Source organism: Diabrotica virgifera, chromosome 8 (assembly GCF_917563875.1).
Source record: "Diabrotica virgifera virgifera chromosome 8, PGI_DIABVI_V3a".
NCBI lineage: Eukaryota > Metazoa > Arthropoda > Insecta > Coleoptera > Chrysomelidae > Diabrotica > Diabrotica virgifera.
The window spans coordinates 68894963-68908904 of record NC_065450.1 but is presented as its reverse complement, the minus strand read 5'-3'; the positions used below and the strand labels follow the sequence as shown (position 1 = coordinate 68908904).

General features: G+C 33.5%; 2 protein-coding genes across 4 annotated transcripts in view; one reads left to right on the top strand and one right to left on the bottom strand.

Moving 5' to 3' along the window:
• The first annotated feature begins 485 nt into the window (after nt 1-485).
• Nucleotides 486-13942, top strand: part of LOC114336287 (tight junction protein ZO-2) — a 390572-nt gene continuing 377115 nt past the window's right edge. For all 3 annotated transcript variants that reach the window (XM_050657746.1, XM_050657749.1, XM_050657748.1), the window contains exon 1: nt 486-602. In XM_050657746.1, the coding sequence (XP_050513703.1) occupies nt 504-602 (99 nt within the window). In that variant the 5' untranslated portion in view covers nt 486-503. The remainder of the gene's footprint in view (nt 603-13942) is intronic.
• LOC114344036 (heat shock protein 68-like) overlaps nt 7304-13942 on the bottom strand; it is a 31816-nt gene continuing 25177 nt past the window's right edge. The window contains exons 3-5 of the mRNA XM_028294885.2: nt 12660-13222; nt 8849-9209; nt 7304-7654 (exon numbers count right to left, since the gene is read on the bottom strand). Coding sequence (XP_028150686.1) covers nt 7477-7654; nt 8849-9209; nt 12660-13222 — 1102 coding nt within the window. The 3' untranslated portion in view covers nt 7304-7476. The remainder of the gene's footprint in view (nt 7655-8848; nt 9210-12659; nt 13223-13942) is intronic.

Genomic DNA, 13942 nt, shown 5'->3' with positions numbered 1-13942 from the left:
AACAACAGGCCCTTAAAGTTCATATTATTTTCTTTGGTTTATATGAGTTTATATCCGCTAGAGAAAGTATGCCTCTAAAATAGTCGATTTCAAAATTCTTTTATGACAGAAATTCAAACAACAAAATAGTTTATAATTTTATATTGGGTCTGGGTCCTATAAATAATGAAAACGTTTTATTATAAAAAGTTCTTTTTTTATAAGTATAAGTGTAATTATTTATAATTTATTGTTACCTAACATAGTTTTTTTTAATTATTTATTTATTCTATCTATTATGCAGAATATAGTTTTCTACAAACCTTTCAATTAGAGATAAATATACATCTTTATTAATTGATAAAAATAAAACTCCCATTCCATCTGGTTTTTTGTATTGATGGGCGTTTACATTCTATGGATAATGTTACTTTAACTCAATGTTATTCAATGATAAGTAATTGAAATTGGTAAAATTTAATAATATTGTATTGGTGTAGACTTTTTGTGTTGTGGGGTTAAAAATGTGTGAAAAGCCAACAAAAAGAAAGATAAAAAAGGGAAAGAGGAAGTCCAATATATCGAAGAAAATTAGGGCTAAGCTACAACCTGACAAAAGACAGGTAAGTACTTGCGAACATCATAAACAAATGATTCTTTATACAATGATCTGCATGACCTAAAAATCCATAAAAATATATAAAAATTTTAAAACATACATATTTCGAATATAAGAAAAATCAAAAATAATAATTTGTACCGAAGAATAAAATATGTTCAAATTGAGACCGGGGACAAACTAATCATTCAAATTGTTATTCAATACAAGAAAGTTAAACTTTCAAATCTATTTGAAATTATTAAATCCGTTACATAGAAGAAATAATAACATAACTAAAAACTACTGCAAACGTTTTGATTAAAATTTTGCTTTAAAGCAAGTCTTTATTGCCGATTTTGTTGTTGTTTAAACGAAGAAGTAAATGTGAAATGTTCTTAAGTATTGAGAATATATTCTTAAAATGTGTGTCCTTTCTAAATGTCTTAAGTATATTTTTATAGTTACATACTGCAGGTTGTTCATAATATCCTGTACCCATTCAGACCCATTGTATCTTCTCCAATGGTGTCTCCACTGGCCCTCCTCGATCTTCAAGAAGCCTGCTGTCCCTATTCCTGGTATTTATTCAATAGGCGTGTTCTCAGATATCGTTTCAAGATTTTCGCAAAGTTCTTTCAAACATCTTTTTTCTCCATTTGTTTCTCGCGTCAGCTTTCTTCAAGGTTTTTAAACTTTATTCCTCCTCTTCCATCGCTCGGTTCCTCTCTCTATCTCTCATGACTATTCTTCTTAGCTCGATGTAGCCTCTTCTTATTTCTTCAATCCTCTGCGTTCACCAATAGAGGCACCTGTTTGCTTTCCTACCCTGCGGACTGCACCTTTCTGCCATATCTTTTATCTTCTCCTATCCCGCTTTTAATATTTGGACCTGCCTTCCTCCCTTGGTTTTGTTCTGCTTCTTCTTCTTCTTCCCCTTTATAAGCAATTCTGCTTGTTCATTGGCGGATTGATACGTCTATGGTAGGTTGTCACTTCATCTTTTGCTCGGTCGGCCGATACTTCTATGGATTGATGATTTATCTCTTGCTATTTTGACCACACGTTTCTCCCCTATTCCGCTTAGTGGTTATTCCATTATTTTTTTCTATTTAGTATCCATTCGTTTATACAACGTACGTTACATTTTCATCTGTTTTTCCCTCTTTTTCTACTTCTCAAGGTATTTCCTACAATTCTTCTCAGTACTCTCATCTCTGCCGTTTCCAGTAATCTTTGTGCTGTGGCTGTATCGGGTTTTGTTTCTGATGCATATGTCAGTACTGGTCTTACACTGGCTTTATATATTCTTGACTTCATCTCAGTGTGAACATGTTGGTTTAGCCATATGGTATTATTAAGGCATCCTGCCAGTCTATTTGCTTTTTATACTTAATCGCCTTCTTTGTCTAGGTCTCCATAGGTGGACAGTGAAATTCCAAGGTATTTTATTTCCATTACTTATTTGGTACTGATACCATCAATTTGTTCAGGTTTTTTTAATAATGCTACTACTTCAATTCTTTCTTTAAGGATTGATCTAAGGCTTTTCCAGTCTGTTAGTTTATTTGTTAGTATTGCATTACACTTCTTCCTAATGATCGTGTCACTGACAACAGTATTATTATGGGTGAATGATTTGAATTTCAATTTCATCATCATAATCATCATCATCATCATCATCATCATCATCATCATCATCATCATCATCATCATTATCATCCAGCCTTCTGCATCCAAAGTTGAACATAGGCGTCCCCTAATTTCTTCCAGTTTAGTCGATCTTGGGCTTTCTGCAACCAATTCCCAGCAATCCTTTTGACGTCGTCTGTCCATCGTGTAGGTGGTCTACCTCTACTTCTTCTGTCTTCTCTTGGTCTCCACACTGTAATTTTTTGGGTTCGCCTCCCGTCCTTCATTCTGGATACATGGCCCGCCCAATTCCACTTCAGCCATGCTACTCGCTCTATGACATCTGTGACGCCTGTCCTTCTTCTGATTTCTTCGTTTCTGACCCTGTCTCTGAGAGTCAGTCCAAGTAGTGGCCGTTCCATTCTTCTTTAGGCCACTCTAAGTTTCGTTGCTGTGACCTGGGTTTCGGCGCCGGAAGTCATGATTGGAAGCACACATTGGTTGAACGTCTTCATTTTCAAATAATTTGGCAAGTTGCTCTTGAAGATGTCTGATAGAGCTCCATATGCGGCCCATGCTAAGGTGATCCTTCTTTGTAAATCAGCAGTTTGATTGTCCCTGGAAATTTGGATTTGATGCCCTAAGTATTTATATTTATAGACCAATGCTATTTCGTTGACGTCGACTTTTGGATTTTCGCTTGTTACCAGGTTTGTCATGTATTGTGTCTTTCCAAAATTTTACAGGCGACATCTAATTCAGTAAGCATAGTTCTAATCTCTTTTAAGTTGTCTGTTATAAGAACTATGTCGTCTGCGAATCGTAGATGGGAGAGCCTTTCACCGTCGACATTTATTCCTTTGGCGTCCCACTCCAATTTTTTGAAAGCATGTTCAAGTACTGCCGTAAAGAGTTTGGGAGATAACGTGTCTCCCTGTCTAATTCCTCTTTTAATTTTTATAGATTTGGTATCTTTGTGTAGTCGGACGGTCATGGTTGCATTATTGTATATGTTCGCTATCAGTTTGGAGTAGCGATAATCTATACGACTTTTCTCTAATGCTCTATCGTTATGCTGATAATTTCTATCATATCAAATGCTTTGCGAAAGTCTACGAAAGCCAGGACCAATGGTCGGTTGTATTCGATAGATTTTTCTATAATTCCTTTTATGCAGTGTACTGCCTGTTCCGCCTATTCTCTAGGTTGGTAAAAATCCAATTTTGTTACCAGTCTATTTGTTATTATTTTTGTGAATAACTTGTAGAGGTGGTCTAATAGGCTTATGGGCCGGTAATTCTCGAGATCTGTTGGATCGCCCTTTTTGTGTAATAAGATGGTAAGTCCACTGTTCCATCTTGTAGTTGTTTCACTTTAGTGCAGACATAAGTTGAACTTTATGTTGTTTAAAAGTCTGTCTCCTCCAATTTTTACGGCTTCTATAACGATATTGTCTTCTCCCGGAGCTTTATTTCTTTTCATTTTTCTCACTGCGTTCCTGATTTCGTCTGTTGATATATCAGGCATCAATTCCGATCCTTGGTTGACTAACCTTTTTCCTGAATCTTCTAGTGGCTCATCATGGTTTTGTTGGCTGTTGTATAGTTCTGTATAGAAGTCTTCTACTACCTTTAATAATTCATCTCTGTTGATGATGATATTTCCATCTCTATCCTTTAATTTCGTTATTTATTTTTTGCCATTTGTTAATTGTCTTCTTAGAACTTTGAGGCTCTTGTTATCTTCAATTGTTTGTTGAATTTGTTCGTTTTTATATTTTCGGTTATCCGTCCTAATAGATTTTTGTATTCTTTTACTTATCTCTCCAAGTTCATGGTGTTCTGTATTTCGATTACTTTGCATTTTTCTGCGCTCTTCCATTAATGCTTGTGATTGGGGGCTTATTCTGTTGTTATGTGATGTCTTTTGGCAGTGTATCTTCTGGCTCTCTTATCTATAGCTTCTATTATAATGTCATTAAGGGTGTTAACATTTAGGTCTGTATTCCTATCGCTTTCGAGAATGCTTTTGATATAATGTTCTTCAAATTCATTTATATTTTTAGGCTCGGTCCAGGTAGTTATGGATTTATATCTCAACCATCATAAATAGCTATATTATTAGACGAAATATTTTTAATAACAAGAAAATCGATTAAGTCCGGTATCTTGTTTCTATATGTTGGCCAATAAGTCGGTCTTCCTGTTGATGTTGCTTCACATTTATATTTTCTTTGGAAATACCTTGTATCTTTGGAAACTGCTGCACGAAAAATTTCTGCGGATGAGCAGTCACACCATCTTCTCAGGTCTTTCAGCCACGACTTCGTTCCGGCGTCTTCCTACTGATCTTTTGCCCTGTACTTGAAGACCAATAAAATAAAATAAAATCAAATCAAAATGTAATTCCGTACAGGTTGGAATAATTTTTTATCAAACTTTAGGTCAAAACAAAAGATATTTTCAAGAAAGTATATGATTTACAATATGTGAGGGAATCACTGTTTAAATACATAATTAAAAATGGGTAATTTTTGCACAAAATTTACTTTTTTAACTGCTGTGGTAATTCATGTTTTTATTAAGATTATTACAATTTTTTTCTGCAAATCTGAAGAAACAATCTTTTATACATATAAGACTTACTGAATTAAATGTGACCCTTAATTTATTTAAATAATTGTAAATCAAAATTAAAAAACAAATTTCCAAAAAAATATTATTTGCATGATAAAAAAACACTATAAAACATTTTGTTTTGCAGAAAAAGTTGCGCTATGGTACCCAGTATATACCGAAAAAAATTGGTTAATAAATATTAAGTAGTTTATGAGATATTTAATTTGTTTATAAAAAAAATACCATTTTTTGAATTGCAAAAACGCGGTTGTTGCCAATAGAGTAGGTATACAAGTTTTTAAGGTCTTATTTTTTTGCTTTTATGTACATTTTCGACAGATGTAGTGACAAATCAAAATTTGAATTTAACACCCCTCTGAAAATTGCTGTAATTTGTTTAAAATTTGTTTTTTTTTTAATAACATTGCCGGAATTAAAAATTTTGAAATTATGTTTTGATATTCGTGTTTCTATTAGTTTTTTACAAACTTACAAAAGAAAAAAAATTTCTAGATCCATTTTTTGCCGAGATAGCTTTTCCAAGTTTAAAAATTCATATTTTGTTTATTCATCAATATTAACGTTTAAAAGTGCGTGAGTACATCTATCAACCCTACTACTCAACAATGTCATTTATACATAGAGTTAAAATTTTTGTGTATTTTAAAAAATAATGTTTTTCGTAGCGACCTTAAATGAAAACTTTTTGCATGAAGAGTGGTGCAGTAGTACTTTGCAATATATACTCGTTAATAATGGATTAAATTCAAAGGTTTTTTTTAGTTTAGGGTAGCATATAAAAATAATAACATCTAAATGACACTTTTTACAATAAATATTCTTCAATTTGTTATAAACAATTTTTTTTCAAATTTTTTTCTCTACGTGCAATAAATAAAAATTGACACAAAACATTTTTTATAAAAAAATTAACAAAATAATACTGAATTAGCATTAAAAATTTGTTAAGGACTTTTTTCTTTGTATAATATTAAAATATATATAATATTATGTATTTTACATTTAATTTTACAATCTGTATATAACATGTAGTACAGTAAAAATTGTGTATATTTTGTTAATTTTTATTCACTTACATACATAATAGATTTATAATAGAGGTAATTTTTTATATATTTTCTTTTATTCACATTACTTGGCAAAATTTTGCCAATGATTTGTCCAAAGAAAAAAGTTTTTATGTTACTTTAACAAAATTTTACTATTTTGTTGGATTTTTAAAATAAAAATTTGTTTTAATACTGTTTTGTGGTTATCTTTAGTGCCAACTTTTATTTATCACAATATTAGAGAAAAATTTTTTTAAATATTGTTTATAACAAATTAATAAATATTTATTGCAAAAAAGGTACGCAGATGTTATTATTTTTATATGCTACCCCAAATTAAAAAAAAACATTGAAATTGGTCCATTATTAATGGAGATATCGCAAACTACTCCTCCGCCAATTTTCAGGCAAAAAGTTTTCATTTAAGGTGCTATGAAAATCATTATTTTTCAAAATATTCTACAATTTTTATTATGTGTATCAATGACATTGTTAAGTATTAGGGTTAATAGATGTACTCACGCACTTTTAAATGTTAATATTGAGAAATAAACAAAGTATGAATTTTTAAACTTATAAAAGCTATCTCGGCAAAAAATGGTTCTAGAAAATTTTTTTTTCTTTTGTTAATGTGTCAAAAACTACCAGAAACATGGATATCGAAAAATAATTTCAAAATTTTTAATCCCGGCGATGTTATTAAAAAAACAAGTTTTAAACAAATTACACCAATTGTCAAACGCCATTTTTGAGGAGTGTGTAAATGAAATTTTGATTTGGCAATACATTTATCAAAAATATACATAAAAGTAAAAAAATGAGACCTTAAAAACTTGTATACTCTATCGACAACAACCGCGTTTTTGCAATTGAAAAAATGGTAATTTTTGATAAACAAATTAAATATCTAATAAACTACTTAATATTTATCAACCCTTTTTTTTTCACTTTATACTGATACGATAGCCCAACTTTCTATGCAAAACAAAATTATTGACAGTGCTTATTTATAATGCAAATAATGTTTTTTGGAAACTTATTTTTCAATTTTTAGTTACAATTATTTAAATAAACTAAGGGTCAAATTTAATTTAATACGTCTTATATAAAAGATTGTTTTTTCAGCTTTGCAGAAATAAATTGTAAAAAGCTTAATATGAATTAACGCACCACTAAAAAAAAGTAACCATTTTTAATTATTTGAACAATGATCTCTTCATATGAATCATATACTTTCTTGAAAATATCTTTTGTTTTAGCCTAAACTTTGATAAAAAATATATTCCAACCTGTACGGAATTACATTTTGATTTACATGTATTGAAATTTTATTTGATCGGTCTATTGTACTTTATCTCCCAATATGATTTGAAAAATAAACAATGTTTAATTATAAAAAATATGAATTATGTTCTACACTTTTATTTATTTATAAGTAATCTTAAATAAATACATTTTGATTGCATTTTATTCTAATGAGTGTAACAGCACTATTAATTTTTTGTGTGGAATTACTGTAGGAAGCACAGTCTACGGAATATTGTTTTGCAACATAAAAACTCTAATATTAGCTAATTGCTTAATCAACCTCTTCAATCGTAGGGCCGTCTTGATCTCCGCCTGAAGAATTATTATTAGAATGGCCGTTTTGTCCCCCGCGATGTAATTTCGTCATTATGGGTCCACAAACTCGGGTCACTTCTTTTAGTTTATAGTCATATTCATCTTTCTCGGCAGTAAAATTGTTGTCCAACCATCTACAAAAACAATCTATCTTAATTTTAAAACAGTTGGCAAGTAAACAGATATATGTAAAAAAAATAATCCATCTGACCAGCGTGGTGAGATGTGGCCAAAACCTCTGGAAAACAAAAATGTCGATTTTAACAGAGACACAAAAAGTACCCCAAGTGGGTAAAAATGTTATTTCACACAATCCGTATTAACCCTGGAAGCTCATACTTGGGTGTGAGATACCCATCGAGACACTTAACTGAATAGCATGCTCAATCGCATTTCAATGGTAATGCCGCTTCATGTAAATTCAGTCTGTAGTCATTCAGACATGTGTGTAGTTGCGGTCTCATTTGAGCAATATTTCCAATCACGCAAATCTATTGAATACAGGCTAGGGTATGTAGCACCCATGTGTGAGGTTTGCGATTAAGCGTGCCTTCAAGTTAAAGATCTACCAACACAACATCCCACAAGTTTAGTAAAGCAACTAGGTGTTATATCTGCAAAGGAAGAGATAAAACACAAAAATATGCATGCGGGGCTAGCCACAAAGCATTCTGCATGGAGCATAGAGCTAAACTGTGTTATGAATGTAGTCACCAAAATGAGTGAAATTGAAATATCTGGCTAAGAATGAATGAGCTCTATAATCAAAAGGTGTTACCTTTTAGTTAGAAAGACCATTTTATTGTTAAACTAAGTTTAAATATTTTGAATTATGTTTCTGGTTTTTTAGAAAATATTTTTTAATTATATTTATATATTTTTTCTTTTGTATTACTACAATTTAACAGAGAGAAAATAAAATTAATGATTTAATCCTTCTTGTGTATTCTATAGTGATTAGACAGTCTCTGGAAATCATAAAATGTTTACTTTTTTACAAAAAATCATTGGGTATCTGATACCCATGTGTGTGGATTCTGTTAAAAAAAAATAGGTGTGATCTTCCAGGGTTAATCTACCTACGAAAAACAAAATAGGAAACGAACAAACTTGTTGGAAATCCTGATATGTACGCTACACGCTCGTCAATCGTCAACGTACGTCTACCTTGAACTGTTTTAGGGCTCAATTCCTACTGGCAATTAAAGCGACAATATGTGCATGTGCAACAGTGTCACGGATCTGTGTCACATGCAGTCTGAAAACGTAGTCTGGCACATATATCCATGCCATCGCGAGTAAACGGGTTAAATGCTATATATACTCACCTCATACAATTTTCGCATTCATTTTGTGCTTTTCTTTTGTCCTCGCTACTTAGTTTATTTCCTGCATCATCTATTGCTTGTTTTACGTTATAAACGTAACTTTCCAACGAATTACGCGACGCTATCCTTTCCCGTTGGCGATCGTCTTCGTCTTTATATTCTTCTGCTTCGCGCAGCATGCGTTCTATATCTTTTTGGGACAATCTTCCTTTATCGTTTGTGATGGTTATTTTTTTCGACTTGCCAGTACTACTCTCTAAGGCCGACACGTTTAGAATGCCATTGGCGTCTAAATCAAACGTGACGTCGATTTTTGGTACACCACGTGGTGCTGGTGGGATTCCAGTCAAATCAAATGTACCTAAAATAAAAATATGACCTTATTTAAAATAGCATTCACAAAAAGTAATCCAAGAAAAGATCTTCTACAGATCCAAGAACAGCGTCGACTCTTTTAAAAACTACAAGCCATTTTTTATTTATGACGTACTGCAAAGGAGACTTCTTCTTGATATGCCTATCCGTGACAAATGTTGGCGATCAACATGACAATCTTCATCTTATCAGCAGCAACGCGGAAGAACTGCATATATATTGCGTTGAACCAGGAGGTTCTCTTCTGAGGTTCTTTAACCAGGATGTTCCTCTTCTTCTTGGACCTCGCTTTCCAAATATCCTTCCTTGTAGGATGGCTTGTAGGAAGACATATTTATTTCGCATAATGTGTCCGAGGTATTGTAACTTAGATTTGATGGTGGTTAGTAAGTAAAGGAGAGTAAGCCACATTTATAGACGACCTACCTACACACAGTTAATATCATCATCAGCCTCTCTCAATCCACTGCTGGACATAGGCCTCCCCTGTTTGTCTCCAAAGTGTTCTATCTTGTGCTTGCTGTATCCAGTTTTTTGTTGTCTTTCGTAAGTCGTTTTGCCATCGTGTTGGTGGTCTTTCTCTGCTACGATTATCGGCTGTTGGTCTCCATTCAACTAGTTTGCGAATCCATTTTCCGTCCTTCATTCTGGCAACGTGTCCAGCCCATTTGCATTTTAAGTTACAGCTTCTTTCAATGACGTCTATGACTTTGGTCTTAGCTCGTAGATCTTCGTTTCTAATCCTGTCTCGCAGAGTGGTCCCTATCATTGATCGTTCCATTCTTCTCTGCTCTACTCTTAGTTTTTGTGCGTTTTTCTTTGTGAGCGATAATCTTTCTGCACCATAGGTCATCACCGGTAGCACGCATTGGTCGAAAACTTTTTTCTTCATATTAGTTGGAATGTCACTCTTAGAAACGTTCCTAAGAGCTCCGTATGCTGTCCATCCTTGTATTATTCTTCTTCAGATACAAGAATAATAACACAGTTAATATACTGTTAGAATATTAGCAAGTGTACTATAGGCTTAATAGGCATATGATTTGAGTCGTATAGCATATAGTGATGAAAGCATTTATGGGTGTCGTTCGTTTATTCCCAAACCAGAAAAAAGATTACAGCTTAGCAAAATCATACAGTTTTATAAGACTGACTTTATTCATGTTGAAAACCATGGGAAAAATCTTGAATGAATAGATCAAGAAAAACAATCTTAATGAAAACCCACTGCACCTGCGACAACGGGTGTATCAAGCAGAGAAATCAGGTAAAGCCACCCTGCACAGTCTGAAGTGGGGACTTGAAAGGAATTCACACCATAAAGAAGTCGCCCTTGTTGCATTTTTAGACATAGAAGGTGTATGTGATAATACCTCCATCGAATCAATACATAGGTAGTGCACTGGTGAAGAAGAAAATCAACAACACAACATCATTATCACGTAGCGCTACATCCCTGGGTGGGTTTTGGCTGATTGTACAACTTTTTCCAATTTGGCTGGGTCTTCCATCAACCTAGGGTCAAATGTAATGTTCATTTTTCGGAGATCTGCTTGGATGTTATCTCTCCATCGTATTCTAGGATGTCCGAGTGGTCTTTCGTCTGTAGGAATCTCCTCCCATACCAGTCTTATAAGTCTCTCGTTATGAAGTCTGTGTACGTGGCCTGCTCATCTTAGTCGTTGTGATATAATTTCTTGGACAATATCGGCGTCATTCTGATCCTATACTGGTTTGTGGTGTTGTCGTGGTGAGACCCGAAAATTTTTCTAAGTATTTTTCCTTTCAAAACGTCTGAGCTTTTCTTGGTTTGCTTTGATCATGGTCAGCGTTTTGGATCCATATGTTATTACAGGTGTGACGATGGATTTATAGATTTTGATCTTTGAACTTCTTTCTAGTAAGTAAGGTTTCTTGATTTTTTTGTTTTTTTTTTATTTTTTGATTTTGATTTGTTGTGTTTATGAACAACACAACATGCAAGTAGATTATTCAAATGCTCAAGTTTCTTGCACACATAGTACACCAACCCTTCTCCTCTGCATGATATCGGCGAGCTATCTTCCTTTACCGGTCATACTTACATCAGTTAAAAATCAATTGAGACACCTTTAGTAAATTATTTTACAGTAATAAATAAAAATACGAAAAAATTACAGTAAATGTTGTAATAAAAAATAGAACTGTGCATATATTATATGTATTTGATATATTATGTAGTATGTACATAGTATCCAGAATCAGGATACTTAACTTAGTAATGTGAGTTGCCTATCACACGAAATATCAGTTCAAAAAAACAATGCTTAATAAAACAGATAAAATAGAAGAAAAATGTAGATTTCAGCAAATGTTAGGGAAATTTATAAATTTTGCTTAATAATTAGATCAAACCGGAAATATATTTTTATGAGAAAAATATCAGAATTGAAAATTGAATTATCAGAAACATTTATTACAATCAAACGACCAAAATCAAAATAGAAGACCAGTTAACCGATAAAATTGCAATAAAACGAGGATTACGACAGGGCTGTATTTTATCTCTCCATTGCTATTCAATATTTGTTCTCAATGGGTATTTAAAAGAGCTTTGGAGGGTTGTGCGAAAGGAATATTAATAAACGGTGAAGGGTTGAATAACATTAGATATGCATATGACACCATAGTATTTGCAGATAATCTGAATTATTTACAGATATTAACAAATCGCAAAACAGAAGTCAGCAACAGATGCTCTTAATATAAATAAGGAGACCAAATTTATGACAATTAGTAAAAAACCAATACTAAACGATCAACTTACAATCAACCAACAGAATATCGAAAGAGTTGAGCAATATACATATCTGGGCACCTATTTAAATAGCCAATGGGACCACTCAACAGAAATTAAACAGCGAATAATAAAAGCAAAAACAGCATTCGTTAGAATGAGACCCATTTTCAACAGTTGAGACATATCATTAAAAACAAAATACCGTCTGTTGAAATGCTACGTATTCACAGTTCTGCTCTACGGAATGGAAGCGTGGACACTAACTGTTGCATCTATGAAACGACTCGAAGCTTCGAAATGTGGTGTTATAGGCGCATCCTGGGTTGACCGAATTACTAATTTGGACGTCCTGCGTAGAATGGGGAAAGAGTATGAAATTCTCATGGCCATCAAAACTAAGAAATAAGAATATCTGGGACATGTAATGAGATATCTAGAACGTTACGGCCTTCTCCAACTGATTCTCCAAGGGAAGGTAAATGGTAAAAGAGGACCGGGAAGAAGATACATTTCCTGGCTTCAAAATTTACGAAAGTGGTATAACACGACTACCACTGAACTGTTTCGCGCTGGGGTAAACCAGTCAAGATAGCCATGATGATCGCCAACGTCCGAAACGGATAGGCACTTTAAGAAGAAGAGGAAATATATTTTTACCTAATAAATTATTATCCTTCGTCATAGCTCTTTCTCCTTCAAACACCTGAATAGTAACTGCTGGTTGATTATCAGAATAAGTGGTAAACGTCTGCGTCTGCTTGCATGGTATCCTGGAATTTCTATCAATTATCTTCGACATAACCCCACCTGCAGTTTCTATCCCAAGGGAAAGCGGTGTAACGTCCACTAACAACACGTCCTGAATCTTCGAACTGGTATCTCCACTTAAGATGGCAGCTTGGACAGCAGCTCCATACGCCACTGCTTCATCTGGGTTAATGCTAAGGTTCAGAGTTTTTCCATTGAAATAATTTTGTAGTAGCGATTGGATTTTTGGAATTCTGGTTGAACCCCCAACGAGGACTACGTCGTTTATTTGACTTTTAGACATGTTTGCGTCATTAAGGGCTTTTTCCACCGGTTGAAGGGTGCTTTTGAACAGATCTGAATTCAACTCTTCGAATCTGGCGCGGGAAATTTTGGAATAGAAGTCTACTCCTTCAAAGAGGGCGTCGATTTCCAACGAAGCTTCTGTACTTGAGCTCAAAGTGCGTTTCGCCCTAAAAAACAATTAAATATTTACTTTAATATAGACATAACATATCTTCAGATATATAGATAAATGTTCTCAATAAATGCATTATACAAGCTATTCGAAAAGGCCAAAAAAACATTGTCCAAAATATAGAACGAAGAGAAACTGAGCAGTCAGTCCAAAACCCTAATGAAGCGGAGAATCTTAATCTTAAGATGTTGTTTATTACATTTTTTATGTGTTATTGCTTTTCCTGGCAGATTCTTCAGAGCTCTATTCTTAATATTGTACGCTCCTGGAGCTTTTTTGGCGTAGTACGTTTGATCAGTTGTCTGATCTCTTCAGGAGAAGTGTGTGTAATACCTATGTTGCCCCTTTTTTTTCTTAGAATTCTTCATTTGCTTTCGACTTCTGTGAATTCTAGATCTTCATCGGGATGATAGTCTTCCATACATCCTCTTTCTAGCGTGTTTTTCATTACTTTCGCGTTGTCTTCTTCTGCGTACACAATTCCATTTTCTCCATGTAAAGGAGGGATTGGTTTTTTTACCTTTCTTAGTATATGTCAGATAGCTTTGAGAACACAGATTTATTTGGGTTTAGTTGATTTTGCTGGATATATTTGTCCCAGTTTCCATTCCGTGATCGTCTAACTGTTTTTTGACTTCCCTATTCAGTTCATTAGTAATTCTTTTGTCCTCTGGGTTTCTTGTTCTGTTGGCTCTTCTTCTTTTCCAGTTTTTCT